Below are 16,167 nucleotides of genomic sequence, written 5' to 3' on the forward strand. Positions count from 1 at the left end.
GGTAAGGTGGAGGGTCGACGAAAGAGGAGAAGGCCCTCAACGAGATGGATTGACATGGTGGTTGCGACAGTGGGCTCAAGTATAGATAGCAAGGATCATGGAGCTGGTGCGGGATCAGGTGGTGTTTCGTTCTGCTGTGCATGGGGTCGCTATGAGTCGGAGACGACTCGATGGCACCTAACAACAAACAACAGGTAGTACACGTGATCAGCAAGCTTGGCTGCTCACCAAAAGGTTGGAGGTTCTAATTTACCCAGAGGCACTCAGAGGAAAGGCCTGCCAACCCACTGAAAACCTTATGGAGCACAGTTCTACTCTGATGCACATGGGGTTGCCATGAATTGGAATCTGCTCCACAGCCACTGGTAACTGGTCCTTTAATCCATTAATAGTCCTGCTTCCTTAAAATCAAAGTGATTTTATAGGTGAACTTTCTGGAGCTTACTGTGGACACCTGACACCAGCTAAGCCCTCTACCTGCAGTAGCTCACAAATCCTTGTAACAATCCAGTGAGTTCAGCAATATTATCTTCATTTTACAGGAGGGCAGACAGAGGCCTGGAGAGTTGAGTTTGTCTGTAGTTACAGCACTGTTAAATAGTGGAGTCAGCACTTGAACTGAGGATTGTGTGGACCTACAGCCCTTGCTCTGGACCATTATGTTAAATTTTCTTTGCTTGGGTAGAACATGTGCTAAAGAAAGGGGCCTGGCTCCCCTTCTCTGCCTTGACTGGTCAGGTTCAGCTACTGCCTTGGGCTGTGTGACAACAGTTAACAAGGTGCTGAAGAGTGGCCTGGGATTTTGAGTAGGAGAAGAGGGATTTCAACCAGGAGATACACTCATAGGAGAAAGAAATGGATTAATGGCTTGAATTAGATGTCTAGTCTTTCTTCAAAAAGCTTTGGTGGTGTAGTGGTTAAGGAATCTGGCTGCTTACCAGAAGGCCAGTGGTTCGAAATCACCAGCCACTGCACAGAAGCAGCATGAGGCAGTCTACTTCCGTAAAGATTTGCAGCCTTGGAAACCCAGTGAATCTCTATGAGTCAGAATCAACTTGATGGCAGTGAGTTTGGTGGGGGGTTTTTTGTTGTTTTTATTCTTTCTTCAGGCTTTTGATCCCTGACTTTATGAGTTGTCCCACTATTTCTCATTTCAACATTTATGTATGAGTTGAATGAGTCAGCCGGACCTCAGGAAGAAGCTGAAGACCAAGCGTGTGAGAAAGGAAGAGTGGGCAGAAACCAAAGGAAATCAGTGGGCGAGGGAGAGATTAGGAAACAACCAAAATAGGCAAGCTTGGCACTGGGCTGTGCAGGTCAGGCAGGAGCAGAGGGGCGACTGTGGCTTGGCCTGTTATCAAGGTATCTCTGTGTGCATCTCCAGCATTCATTCTGTGGGTAAACTTAAAGTGGGACTTGATTTGGTTTCCCAGATCAGATTTTGTTGATTCAGTCATAGGCCATGAAGTCCCTGACAGTGGGAGAACGTTAGATTCTTCATGCCCGTGACATTGACAGAGTCTAGATTTTTTGAAGAGTCACTGGGCGGAGTAAACAATTAACAAGCTTGGCTGCTCAGTGAGAGGTGGGTGGTTCAAGTCTGCCCAGAAGTGGCTCAGAAGAAAGACCTGGCTACTTGCTTCAGAAAAATGAGCCATTGAAAACTATGGAGCACAGTTCTACTCTGACACACTGTTTTTACTTCATTTTCATTAATTATGATTTAAATTTAAGTAGTCATGAGTCAGAGTCAACTTGATGGCAACTGGCATGGTTTTAGGCTTTTCACACTACTGTAGAGAGTTACTCCAGTGTAATCTACGTGTGTCTACATTCAAAGCCTCTGATAGTACACACTCCTGGATTTCTCATGTAAAGTGGTTTTGGGTGGAAATTGCACCCTTTACTTCAGTAATCCCAGACCAAGGATGAGACCTGGTAGAACTCCATGTGTTACCAGCTTCCTCACCTCTTGGAGTGCTCAGTTCTACCAGGCAGCTCTGTACTGTCCTCAGTTGCAATAAACTGCACTTATCACCCCTCTGCTGTTCTGTTTAGTTTTGTACATCTTATCATTAGTAATAAGTACTGCAAACGGTGTTGCAATGCCTAATTTGCTGATGTTATCATTTTCAGGTGTTACTCGTGGATGTTTTATATGTAATGTTTCCAACCCCCAAAGACAAATAAAGATCAGATTTATAAAGATAACTGATAATAAAAGGCAATAATAATGAAAACTTTAAAAAAAAAAAAAGATGTTTGACTTATATTGGAACCAACTTAAAATGCAGTGCTGGGAACAGAACTCTGTCATAAGTTGGAGATTGGCTGTAGTGTAATTAGTGTGAAAATCTGACATTATGGGCCTCAGCTCAGGTAAAATCCTGGATTTCAGGAGTGAGATAGTTTATGGAGGTCTCAACTTTATTCTGGGATGATAGACTCTTCTTGACTCTCTTGTTCACTAAGGATAACTCCTCCATCCATCACCAAAATGTTCTTTAAACTTTCTGTCCCTCACTGTGGTCCCCCTTCATCTTCCATTATCTTTACTTCTCCTTTCAGTGACTGTTTTATTCGTTCCCATGGTTTCCACTGACACTGCTCTACCTCTAAGAACCCTAGTTGTAATAAGCGCCTCTGTTTACGGAATATCTGCTCTGTCTCCTCATTTGATGCTTCCAAGTACACTCATATTATGCCAGAGGAATCAGAACCTTACAGTGGTAACACAGCTAGTGAGTAGGGGATCTGAGGTTCAAACTCAGGCAGCCTATGTTCTTGCCACCACATCAGTGGTCCTTACCCTTTACCATACATCAGTCACCAGGAGCATGTTATAGTGCAGACTCCTGGTTCCACATCCCTTACTCATGACATCTATAGAGGTGAGGCCCAGGCACACACATGTGTAAGGAGCATCCCTGGGGATCTGATGCAGCTGAACAGCCATTGTCTACAGCCTAGTAGTTGGCATCACCACCCACACTTCTTTACCTTCATTTGGACTTCCAGCTCCCTGGCCTCTCTCCTGTCCTTTGCGTCCAGTGCAGCACCAACTGGCCACGTGTGGCTGTTAAGCACTTGAGATGTAGCTAGTGTGCTTAGGAATGGAATGTTTTATTTTACTTCACTTAATTCATTACAATTTAAGTTTAAATAGCCACATAAAGCTCATTCTCTCATTCTGTAAGTTGTCTTTTCACTTTCTTCATGGTAGCATTTGCAATGCTAAAGTATTTTATTTATTTTGCTGTAGTCTAGTGTATCTGTATTTTCTTTTATTGCTGTGTTTTTTATGTCATGTGTAAGAAACCAGTGCCCAGCCCAAGATTATATGTATGTTTTCTTCTTCTAAGAATTTTACAGTTTCAGTCTTTATACTTAGGTCTATAATCCATTTTGAATTAATTTTGGGGTGTAGTATATGCGGTAGAGGTGCACCTTCATTCCTTGCTTGTGGATATCCAGTTGTTTCAGCACCATTTGTTGAAAAGACTATTCTTCCCCGTTGAATTGTCTTGGTAAACTTACTGAAAATTAATTGAACGATAAGGTAAGAGTTTGTTTTTGGTCTCTCAATTTTATTTCATTGAACCAATCCAATTATCTTTTAAAGAGATTTAACTAATAATCATTTTTTAAAAATCCATCTTATTTGCTCATGCAATTATCATTTCTAGTCCTCGTCATTCCTTTGTTTAGATCCAAATTTTCATCTGGGACCATTTTTTGTCTTCTTAAGGGAGCTTCTTTAACTTTTTTTGTTTTTTTTCCTGGTAGTCTAAGTCTGCTGGTGATGAATTCTTTCAGCTTTTGTATGTCTGAATACATTATTATTTCACTTACATTTGTAAAGGATATTTTTGCTGAGTATAGAATTCTAGGTTGACAGTTTCTTTTCTTTCAGGACTTTAAACATGTTTTACATTGTTTTCTTGTTGGCATTACTTTCAGTGAGAAATTCTATGTCATCCTTACCTTTATTTCTGTGTATGTAACATGGCTTTTTTTCTTTGGTTGCTTTTAAGGCTTTTTCCTTATCATTGGTTTTGAGAAATTTTATTATGATACCACTTGGGGTCATTTTCATGTTTCTTGTGTTCTTGTTTCATGTTTCATGTTTTTGTGCTTGAGGTCTTGAATCTGCGAGTTTATGGTTTTCATGAAATCTAGAATGCTTTTTGGCCATTGTTTATTCATATATTTCCTACTATACTCTAATTATCCCTATGTTAGGCATCTTGATGTAGTACCACACCCCACTTACATTCTTTTCATTATTATTAGTTTTCATTTCTTTTACAGTCATGTGCTGTATAACATGCATTTGGACATCATCAGACTGCATATATGTCCTTGGTCCCATAAGTTTATAACAGACTTCAGAAATCCCAGTCGGAGAGCAGGATGCAGTAGATATAACTGGACATAGCAAACACAACAGCTTCCCACATGCAACCCATGTATCTCATGTCTCTTTATACAAAGCGATCATGATCATGCTATCAGGTGTATAATGATACAGTATATAGCACTATCCCATATAGCTTTGCTGAGTATAGGTGGTCCTCAGAGTATGAATCAGTTCCATTCCTCAATCTGTCTTTAAGTGGAATTTACTTATATAAATTGGAACAGTTAGGTAAGTTTGTATGGAGTATCAGTCAAATGTTCCTCTTAGTATATTGTATAATTTTCTATACATAAAATACATATAGAATTACATTCTATATATTAAAGAAACACTTCTACTTACACTGACATATCTCTCACTTAAAAATACAATAATAAAAAAAATAATAAAGAGGCTCTGGTGGTGTTATGGTTAAAGTATTGGGCTGCTAACCAAAGGTCAGTGGTTCGAACCCACCAGCCGCTTTGCAGGAGACCAATGAGGCAGTCTGCTTCTGTAAAGCCTTATAGCCTTGGAAATTCTATGGGGGCAGTTTTACTCTGTCCAATAGGGTCACTGTGAGTCCGAATCAACTCAGTGGCAGTGGGGATGCATGTTTCCAAGTAGCACCCATTTATTATAAACCATTGTATGTACCTTGAAGATTTAATATAATAGGCTTTACAGGGTGTTACTTTGTAACTAAGTGCCGTGGGGACATTTGTAACCCAGAAATAAAACAAAACTCACTGCTGTCAAGTCATTTCCAACTCACAGCGACCCCTCCTTGGGTTTCCAAGGCAGTATCTCTACGGAAGTGGATTGCCCAGTCTTCCTTCTGAGGAGTGGCTGGTGGGTTTGAACCATCAGCCTTCTGGTTAGCAGTCAAATGCCTTAGGCACTACGCCACCAGAGCTCCCTTGTAACCCAAGGACTGCCTATATATAATATGGCATTTGCACAATGTTCAAATCTCATAATGTCCTGTTTCACAGAACATATGGATGATTGCCATGCCTTTACATTCACTAATATTTTTTCCTGCAATATGCTACCTGCCATTAATCCCATTCACTGTATTTTTCATTTCACACATTTCAGTTTCATCTCTAGAAGTTCAATTTGGATTTTTTTTTTTTTTTTTAATATCTTCCATGATGCTAACTTTTTGGATATATGGACGATAGTAACAGTAATTGTTACTATAGCATTAAAAATGTCCATCTCAGCTGTGTCAGATCTGGGTTGATTGGCATAGGTTGCTTATTATTCTCATTATAGGTTGGTTTTTTCTGCCCCTTTCCATGCCTGGCAATCTTTGATTAGATGCCAGTCTTTGTGAATTTCACCTAGTTGAGTCCTGGGTATTTTGTATTCCTTTAAATGGTCTTAAGCTTTGTTCTTGGATACAGTTCAGTTATTTGAAAACAGTGATCCTTTCCAGTCTTGCTTTTAGGATTTGTTAGGCAAGTTTGGAGCAGGGCTCAATCAAGGGCTAATTATTTCCCCCTTCTAGGGCAAAACCTTCCTGAGTGTTTTATTTGATACCTTGAGAGCAATGTGTTCCCCCAGACAGGCTGGTAGGAATAGGTCCTGCTTCTGGCCCTGTGTGAGGATGTTTCTCCTGCTGGCCTTGGCTGGTTTCCTCACACACATGCTGACTACTGCATATTGGAAGGAGACTGTGGTAGTTAAGTTGTGTGTCAACTTGGCTGGGCCTGGTTTTGAGTGGCTGGGCAGCTGGATGTAGTTATTCCCCATGATGAGACTGATAATCCACTCCATGGTGGAATCTACTGGAGCAACTGAGTAGCTGCCTTACGGCTGTGGTCTGCTTCCAGTATATAAGAAGCAGCACTGAGAAAGGTCTCTGAGCTTTTTGGCACACTTGGACCCTGCATGTAGCTGAGTCTTCATTCAGCAGTCTGGCATGTTTCCTACCAGTCTTGGGATTGTCTCTAGACTTGAACTAGTGGCCTGCCATGTTGTTTGGTAATCTTGGGACTGTGCCATTTTACTTGTCGACCCTGGGTTTGTCAGCTTCAGCAGCCATTAGCTGCCTAAAGGAAGAAACCTCCCACTCCAGAGGGCTGGGAGCAGGAGGCAGAGCTGGAGCCCAAGGTTAAGGGGTCTTCACCCAGCCTCTAGAGTTGGCAGTTTGAACTTGGGCTCCTAGCCTCCTAAACTGTTAGAGAAAAAATCCCTTTTTGTTAAAGCTACCCATTTGTGGTATCTCTGTTAGAGCTGCATTGAAGGACCAAAACAGCCTCTGCAGGTTTCCAGGCTTCCCCTCTGTGCAACTTTCCCTTCTCTGATCCAGATGGTAATGAGTAGTGGAATGGAAGGTGGAAAAGGAATAGACTTATGCGACTGTAAGAAAAAAGCCTTGTGAGTGGCAGGGGAGGAACTGGAATGTGAAGCATTGCCACTCACAGTGTGGGGGTCCCCAATGAGGTAAGTTCAGAAATTGAGAAGTAGAGAAACTCTGTGACAATTTAGCAGAGTAACTTTGTGTCAGTTGGCTTGGACAGTAACTGTAATCAGGGCTTGGATTTTGTATGTTGCATTTTTTATTTGTATTGTATTTTACAAGAAAATAAGTCTGTAACAGATGGAAATTAAAAGCAACATAAAGGAAAAAAATAAACAAACAACCCTGCCCTTTACCACAGATAAGTTGAAAAGGAAGCAATGACCTGGAGGGTTTGGAGAAAGAGGGAGATGGTGGTGGCTGTGATTTGTAGCTCAGGACGTTTCCATTGAAGAGTGTGAAGGTCACTGACGTCATCATGGCAACAGTGACTGACAGTAAGGACCAGTGTGGGTGAGCAAGCACTGTGCTGGATTCCTCACTCCATATTTATTCCCTGAGGGCTTAGGTGACAGGACATGGTCTCATTTCTGGAAGCGGCAAAGTCAAAGTCAGACCCCAAACCTGAGTACTTTCTACTTTGCACCTTTTGCTTTGCCCCTTAAGTCTAGCACATGAAGAGAAGCTCCGGGCTGCTGTGGTAGGAATTGCCCTATGGACTTTCAGAGGCTGGAGGAGGAATCCAAATTGGATTTTTATGTTTCATTGAAGTTGAACTAATTTGGCTGGTTTCTTTCTGTTGCTTTGTTGTATATAATACCTTTCAGAGTTAGATGACCTAAGGAGCTCTGGTGGATAGTGGGTAGGGCATTTGGATGTTGACCAGTAGGTTGGCAGTTCATGGGAGGGAAATGAGGCAATCTACTACCATACAGATTTATAGCCTTGGTAACCCAAAGGGGGTCACTATGAGTTGGAATCAACTTGATAGCAGTGGGAAGGTGGCCCAAACAGTTAACATATCTGGCTTCTAACCAAGAAGTTGAAGGTTTGAATCCATGCACAGGGACCTCAGAAGAAAGGGCTGGCAATCTACTTCTGAAAAATCAGTGCTTGCAAACCCTGTGGAGCACAGGTCGACTCTGACACACATGGGGTCAACTCCCCGGCAGCTGGTTACTGTTCTGAAAGTTAGCTTGTTCTGGAAAGAGCTGTTTTGAAGTCGATCAGGTAGAACTTTCTGCGGTGATGTGAGTGTTCTGGAACTGCACTGACCACATGTGCTACCAAGCATATATATGTGGCTAGTCTGACCGAGGAATGGGTGTTTCATGCTGTTTTATTTTAATTAAGTTTGCATATAAATGGGCACATGTGGCTGGTGGCCACTCCTGACGGCACAGGTAGAATGAGGTCACTAACTGGGCTCGCACAATTAGTCTGATTTTTACTTCCTTCCCTCTGAAGCTACTCATTGTCGGGAAAAGCTTGCATTTTTGCTTCTTTTCAGGGAAGTATTTTGGCACTGAAATTTGTGGTGAAGCTTTATAGCTAAGGGCCAATTTGTTTCCCAGAATAGATTTTAGGTTGTTTCTATTTCCAGAGGGAAGGGAGAACGGTAAGTATTGAAATTTTAGTTTTTCATTTCTCAGATTCAGTGACTGACCTCTCTTTGCAGCCTCCTCAACTGTTAGTTCCTTCAAGCTACACTGGCTTTATAAGATGCATTTTTCGTTTTTCAACTGAAGGTGTCCCTGAAAGTAAATATAAAACATTCATTCCCTGCCATCTAGGGAAGTGGATTTTCAATGAGTCTGTATATTTATCCCTCAGAATTTTATAAACTATTGTAATAGGACAATAAAGACCATCTTTGACTACTGTATTCTAAAACTCTGGAAAAATTTTGACTAGTATGTTCTATCTGGGAGCTCTGGTAGCATAGTGCCTAAAGCACTTGACTGCTAACCGGCAGGCTGGCAACCCGCCAGCCACTCCTCGGAAGGAAGATGGGGCAATCACTTCTGTTGTGATACTGCCTTGGAAACCCAAGGAGGGGTTGCTATGAGTCGGATCCGACTTGATGGCACATAACAACAACAACAACAATGTTCTATCTAAAGGAGCTCTGGTGGCATAGTGCCTGAGGCATTTGATTGCTAACCAGAAGGTTGGCGGTTCAAATCTACCAGCCACTCCTCAGAAGAAAGATTGGGCAATCTACTTCTGTAGAGATACGGCCTCAGAAACCCAAGGAGGGGTAGCTATAAGTTGGATTCAACTCGACGACAGTAAGTTTGGTATTTTGGTTTTAATGTAGTACTGAGGTTCAGCTGTCTAAAGCACCAGGGTCATGTTATTAGGTGCTGTCGAGTCATCATCTCTGACTCATAGCGACCCTATGCACAGCAGAATGAAATACTGCCCCATCTTGTGCCAGCCTCATAATCCTTGCTATACCTGAGCCTATCATTGCAGCCACTGTGTCTGTCCATCTCATTGAGAGCCTTTCCCCTTCTTCATTGACCTTCCACTTTACCAAGCCTGACGTCCTTCTTCAGGGAATGGTTCCTTTTGACAACATGACCAAAGTAGGTGAGACGAAGTCTGGCCATTCTCGCTTCCAAGGAGCATTCCAGCTGCACTTCTTCCAGGACAGATTTGTTAGTCCTGTTAGCAGTCCGTGGTACTCTTAGCATTTTTCACCAACACCATAACTCAAAAGCATCAACTCTTCTTTGGTTTTCCTTATTCATTGTCCAGCTCTCATATGCATGAGAAGTGATTGAAAATACCATGGCTTTGGTTAGGCATATCTTAGTCTTCAGGGAGACATTTTTGCTCTTCATCACTTGAAAGAGGTCTTCTACAGCAATTGTCTGATGTCTTGACTGCTGCTTCGATTTGTTTTGATTTTAGAACCAAGGAATATGAAATTCTTGACAACTTCAATCTTTTCTCCATCCACCATGAAGCTGTTTATTGGACAGGTTGTGAGGATTTTTGTTTTCTTCATATCGAGGTGTAATCCATACTGCAGACTGTAGTCTTTAATCTTCATCAGTAAGTGCTTCAAGTCACCCTTACTTTCAGCAAGCAAAGGTGTGTTGTCTGCATATTGCAAGTTGTTAATGAGTCTTCCTCCAATCCTGATACCACCTTGTTCTTCATATAGTCCAGCTTATCAGATTATTTGCTGTGGTGGTTATGTTTGTGTGTCAACTTGGCTAGGCCTGGTTGAGTGGCTGGGCAGCTGGATGTAGTATTCCCCATGATGAGACTAGCAATCAACTCCATGGTGGAATCTACTATGAGCAGCTGAGTAGCTGCCTTTGGGTGTGTGGTGTGCTTCCTGTATATAAGGAGAAGTTTTGAGAATGGTCTCTAGCCTATGGCATGCTTGGACCTTACATGTAGCCGTGTCATTGCTCAGCAGCCTGCTATGCTCTGCCGATCTTGGGACTTACAGTGGACTTAAGTTAATAGCCTGCCATGTGGATTGGTAACATCGGTACTGTGCCTTTTTACTTGTCAACCTTGGGGCTTCTCAGCCTCAGCAGCCAACAACTGTCTGAGTGAAGAAATGCCTCTAGCTCCAGTGGGCCAGGAGCAGGAGGCAGAGCTGGACCCCAAGGTGGAGGGGCTTTCACCTAGTCCCTAGAGCCTGGCACTTTGAACTTGGACTTAAACCCTCCAAATTGTAAGAATAAACTCCTGTTTGTTAAGGCCATCCCATTTGTGGTATATTTCTTGTCAGAGTGGCACTAGGTAACCAGAACATTTGCTCAGCATACAAGTTGAATAAGTATGATTAAAGGATACAACCCTGATGCACTCCCTTCTTGATTTTAAACCATGCAGTGTCCCCTTGTTCTGTTCAAACGGCAGCCTTCTGATCTATATACAGGTTCCTCATGAGTATAATTAAGTGTTCTGGAATTCCCATTCTTCTCAATGTTATCCATAATTTGTTACGATCCACACAGTCAAATGCTTTTGCATAGTCAATAAAACATAAGTAAACATCTTTCTGGTATTTGCTTTCAGCTAAGATCTATCTGAAATCAGCAATGATATCCCTTGTTCCACGTTATGTTATTCAAAGATTAATGAAATGACCCAAGCCAGCCTCCACTGCTAGTCAGCCTGGAGTTCTTGGTTGTGCTACTCCTTTCTGTTCTGGTCCTGGATGTGATTTGGTGCCACCTAGCGGCGATTGGCTGCTCTAGCTTTAAATGTCGGTGAGGAGGATTCTCGATTGTGCACCTGATTGGCACTTTCAGGGCAGCAGTGCCATTCCAGGAATGTCAAGTTCACTGGGTTCTGTTTCACTGGCCAGATCAGAAGTGATTCAGCCAGAAGAATACCTCTGTCTCCTTACTTCTCAAAACAAGGTTACTTGCTGCTTTCCTACCTGGCCTCACCCTCTTCCTTCAATGTTCCTCTTCTACAAAAAAAAAAAAAAAAAAAGATACAAACTTTAGGCTGCCTCCATGTGGAAGATGGGAGCCAGCTGGCAATAAAGTTATATCCAAATGTGTGTCACCACAAGGGATTTTCACAGAGTTGTCATGACAGTTGATATCTGATCAAAGTAAAGTGTCCAGTACATAGAAAGTGCTTTAAGAAAGTGACATTTCTCTTCTCCCCATAGTAGGAAGAAAGAAGTTGGATTCCACATATACATATAGTGTGTGTCCAACAGCATTTAAATAGTGCCAGGCACTCTCACATTATAAGCATGAACTCCAGAGTCAGACAAACCCACATTCCCACCTGGCCACTTACTACCTGGGTCAGCCTCTCTGCACCTCGATTTCTTCATTTTTCAAATAGAGATGATAGCATTTAACTTAGAAGCATTGTGCTTTTATGAAGAGAAAAGGAAACCGTTTCTAGTGATTCCTGAGCATAGTCAGTCCCATGTCCTTGGACTGCTCTGTGTTATTGACATGCTTTGTTTCTGCCTCTTAGGTGAGCCCTCTCCGTTGCTAAAAGCTAGAATAGGTGACAGGGATGGCTTCGTGCAATTCTCTGCAAAAGGCATGTACAAGGAAGGGGTAGTGATGCAGTGACACGTGCAGCGCTGGGTCTTAAATATTTCCTTACATGTGAAAGCCCTAATATAGTACCTGAAACATAGAAGCCACTGTACAGATGTTAGTTTTGATCTTCTCGCTCAGACAAAATACAAACTTAATGAATAGGAATGTGGGATCTTAACTCGTGGTTTGTAAAAACTGAAGATTCAGTCCCTGAGAGCAGGCTACAGCCCCAGCCTCTCGGGTATGTCGGGGAGTTCTCTCTCTCTTTATTTTTTTAAATTAAGGAAAAGCAGATGCTAGCTTCTGGAATCTGGACACAGGACTTCTCTGCTACGAGTGCAGGTGGCAAGAGGCTTTGTCCAACCAATTGAGCAGTTTTTTTAAAAAATATTGATCCAAGTAATACCTGCTCATTATTAAAAGTTTGGGAAAGTATACACCAAACCTAACCAAACCCACTGCCATTTAGTAGATTCTTACTCATAGTGACCCTGTAGGACAGAGTAGAACTGCCTTGTACGGTTTCCAAGGCTATAAATCTTTACCGAAGCAGACTGCCTCATCTTTCTCCCATGGAGCAGCTAGTGAGTTTGGACTGCTGACCTTTTGGTTAGCAGCCAGATGCTTTAACCACTGCATCACTCGGGTTCCTTAGAGACATGTAGGCAAGCATAAAGAACTGGACAATAGCAAACAGAGCACTTGCCCCCAGGCAGAATCCTTCTACGTCCACTCAGAGATCCAGTTGAGGTAAATTTCCTTTCCAAGCTTTTTTCCTTGAATTTCTTTTTTACATAGTTGAGGTCATGCTGCGTAATACAATTTTCATACCTTAAGTTTTTACTTGTCACATTACAGCACAAGGGTATCCTTCTAAAATTTAAAATTTTCTTCATATTATAACATCCATAAGTCTAGAAAATTTTAATATAGACAGATATGGTGTACAAAGTGAAATTTCTAAGTCGATCTAAAACTAACTAATACTGGAAACATTTTTTTTTTTTTAATTTTCTTGTGATTTGGGTGAAAGTTTACAGAGAAAATTCATTTTCCATACAGCAATTCATACACATTTCGAGAAACACTTTTTTAAATACTATAGGAGCTCTGGTGGTATAGTGCCTAAAGCATTTGACTGCTAACCAGAAGGCTGGCGGTTCAAACCCACCAGCCACTCCTCAGAAGGAAGGCTGGGCGGTCTACTTCCGAAATGATACTGCCTCGGAAACCCAAGGAGGGGCCGCTATGAGTCGGATCCGACTCAACGGCAAATAACAACAACAAACAAAGAGTATTGTAGTAGAACATGAAAGTTATCTTTCATACATCCTACCTACTTAAGACAGACTAGGATGTTGTTGATCTACTTCTGAAAATCAGTTGATGAAAACCCTGTGGATCACAACAGTGTGATGTGTAGCCGACACGGGGATGGCGCAGTACGGGCAGGTTTCGTGATGTTGTGCCTGGGGTTGCCAGGCGTTGGGGGCTGGCTTCACGACAGCTAACAACCACCACCACTGGTGCTACACAATCCTACCCTCTGAAAAACGCACTGCCATCCAGTCAATTCCGATTCATAGCGACCCTATAGGACAGAGTGGAACTTCCCCCCCCATAGGGCTTCCAAGGTTGTAAATCTTTACAGAAGCAGACTGCCTCGTCTTTCTCCTGAGGAGGAGTGGCTGGTGGGTTCGAACAGCCAACATTTTGGTTAGCAGCCAAGTGCTTTAACCACTCTGTCACTAGGGCTCCTACATAATTCTTTTTTTAAAAAAATTTTTTATTTTTTATTTTTATTGTGATTTGGGTAAAAATTTACAGAGCAAATACACTTTCCATACAGCAGATCACATACACTTTGTCTCATGACATTGACCACAATTTAGCACAATGCAACATCTCCTCTTCCACTTCCTCCCAATAGGTACCGCTTCCCTGTGACCATCCCTCCATGCACTCCTACCCCCTGAGCTGTCTCCCTGTGCCTGAGCAGCCCTTCTTTCTCTCTTATTTGTTCTCTCCAAGGAGTGTATATACCTCAGGTAAATGCTCAACTAGTATGCCTGTCTACTGCTTGGCTGGAAGCTACAGGTATGTGTTCAATTCCAGACCTGAAGGGCAGCTAGGGGCCATAGTCTCAGTGGTTCCACCAGGCTCCATCAGGCCAGCAAACCTGCTCCCCGCTTTTTTTTTTTTTTTTAACGATTTTGAGTTTTGTGCCACATTGTTCTCCCTATCTATCCAGGATCTCCTACAAAGATCCCCCATCCAAGTGGTCGACAGTAGCAGCTGAGCACCGTCTATTTCTTCTGGTCTCATAGTTGTATAGGCTGCAGATCGGATGGTGTACCAGTCGCTAGGACCGATCCTTTCCATGAATTTTTGTTTCCTTCATTCTTCTTGGCCCTGGACAAGGAGAGACCCATCGCTGCATCTAGGTGGCAGCTTGCAAGCTTTTAAGATCTCAGTCGCCACTAGCTACAGTAGAAGGTGGAACAATGATTTATGTAGTATGTTATGCCAATTGAGCTTGATGTTCTCTGGGACCAACCATGGTCCCGAAGGGCTCCTACATAATTCTTCAGAAGTTTAAAAAAAGAAAAGAAAAATTTATAAAATAGGAAGTGAAATCTCTCCGAAAACTGTCTCCTAGTGCTAACCAGTGTTAGTTGTAGTGTACAGTCTTCCAGTTTTTCCCCTTTTGCATATCAGTGATGTGTGTGTTAATAACTATAATATTGTTTTCAGCTTCGTTTTTCACTTACACATTTTGGGTATCCTATAGTGTAACCATTTTCCTATATCATTAAAAGCACCTATTCAGATGCTATTTTAGATGACTACGTAACATGCCCTTATTTCTCTAAGGCTGCTGTTTGCAATCTAAGTAAATATTATCTACATTCTTGACTCTAAGTTCCAGACACTCCTAATTTGTCAGAGCATACACATTTTAAGGTTGCCGCTCTAGTGAGGGTTTATCATCTACTCTGCCATCAGAGTCTTATGGAAATATACAGTGACAGTGGTGATCAGTCTTCACTTGTGATTATTTAAAAATTCTTATCGATGTCCTGGATGAAGATACTCTTGTTTTAATTTGTGTTTCTTAGAATACTAAAGTCAAAAACCAAACCCACTGCCATTGAGTCAATTCTGACTCATAGTGACCCCCATTGCATTGCCAAGACTGTAAATCTTTACAGGAGTAGATTGCCTTATCTTCCTCCCACACAGCAGCTGGTAGGTTTGAACTGCTAGCCTTTTGGTTAGCAATCAAATCCCTTACCCGCTATACCATCAGAGCTCCTTTCTTTGAGTATTAGAGGGTTTTAAATATGTTTGCATGTTTAATGATCTTCTGTGATTTTTGGAGTAGAGGTAATCTGCTCTCTATTAAAACAAAGCACTTCAGATTCCGTAGAACTTTCTGGACCTATTCCTGGGACCACACAGCCCTATGTTCTCCGTATAGTGGGGTCAGAAGCAAAGGTGTGCTCTTTTCAGGTGATCCCTTTGATCCTCCTGATGGCCTCATCCACAGCTGCAGCCCACTCGGGCCCCAGTGGACTTGATACCATTCTTTTTATATATATATATATATATATATATATATAAATAACTCTCCTCCCCTCTCCTCTCTGTGACTACTCCTTCCTGTGTCCTTCTTACCTATGCATTTCTGTCTTCCCCCCTTTGTAAATGCTACTCTTCTGATGTCTCGTGGTTGATTGATCTAAGGGGTACATCTCCCGAGGGTTGGTGGGTGCATCTCTCTGGGTTAGGCGTTTTGCTTTTAGGCTTTTCTGCTGTGTGTCTGAGAGCTAATCCACAGAAGTGAGTCCAGTTCCAGGCCTGAAAGATTTCTGGTCGTTTTTCCAGCACTCTTGTGTGTGGCCTGTGGGGTCTTGTCACAAAATGTTTCACTGGCTTCTTTCTAAGCAGAGAAGTGGTACTAAAAGGTACAGAGGGGAAGATTCACAAGTTAGTCCTTGGGTCTTCTTGCTAAATAGTCTCTGTGTCTCTTCTGGCCTCAGTCTGCTCATCACCAAAGACCACAGCATCTTTTTCAGTAACAGGAGTCTGTTATTGGCAGTTGACATTTATTTGCTTGTTTATTTCTGCTTAAAAAGATTTTACCCTTTTTTTTTCCCCCCTTAGGCCGCAAGCTGAGGGGAAAAGCCTTTTATTTTGTCAACGGCAAAGTGTTTTGTGAGGAAGACTTCCTGGTGAGTATGTCACCCATCCCTCCCTCACCCCAGCCTGACCAGAGGGTCAAAGGGAAGGGAGGGTATGGAGAGCCTGGGACCAGGCAGAAGAGGGTGGCCTTTCTGTACTGGCCGTGGCTTTGGGAAGCGGCACTGCCAAAGGGGCTATAACTTTCCTTCCATAGATGAGAATGGCTC

The 16,167-nt window shown here is 42.4% G+C and overlaps 1 protein-coding gene across 1 annotated transcript in view; it reads left to right on the forward strand.

The window, feature by feature from the left end:
• Window positions 1–16,167, forward strand: part of LIMD1 (LIM domain containing 1) — a 90,600-nt gene that overhangs the window by 61,341 nt on the left and 13,092 nt on the right. Inside the window, exon 3 of the mRNA XM_007951732.1 lies at window positions 15,923–15,990. Within this exon, the coding sequence (XP_007949923.1) occupies window positions 15,923–15,990 (68 nt within the window). The remainder of the gene's footprint in view (window positions 1–15,922; window positions 15,991–16,167) is intronic.

Source organism: Orycteropus afer, unplaced genomic scaffold, assembly GCF_000298275.1.
Source record: "Orycteropus afer afer isolate SDZICR_OR568_19922 unplaced genomic scaffold, OryAfe1.0 scaffold00311, whole genome shotgun sequence".
Classification (NCBI taxonomy): domain Eukaryota; kingdom Metazoa; phylum Chordata; class Mammalia; order Tubulidentata; family Orycteropodidae; genus Orycteropus; species Orycteropus afer.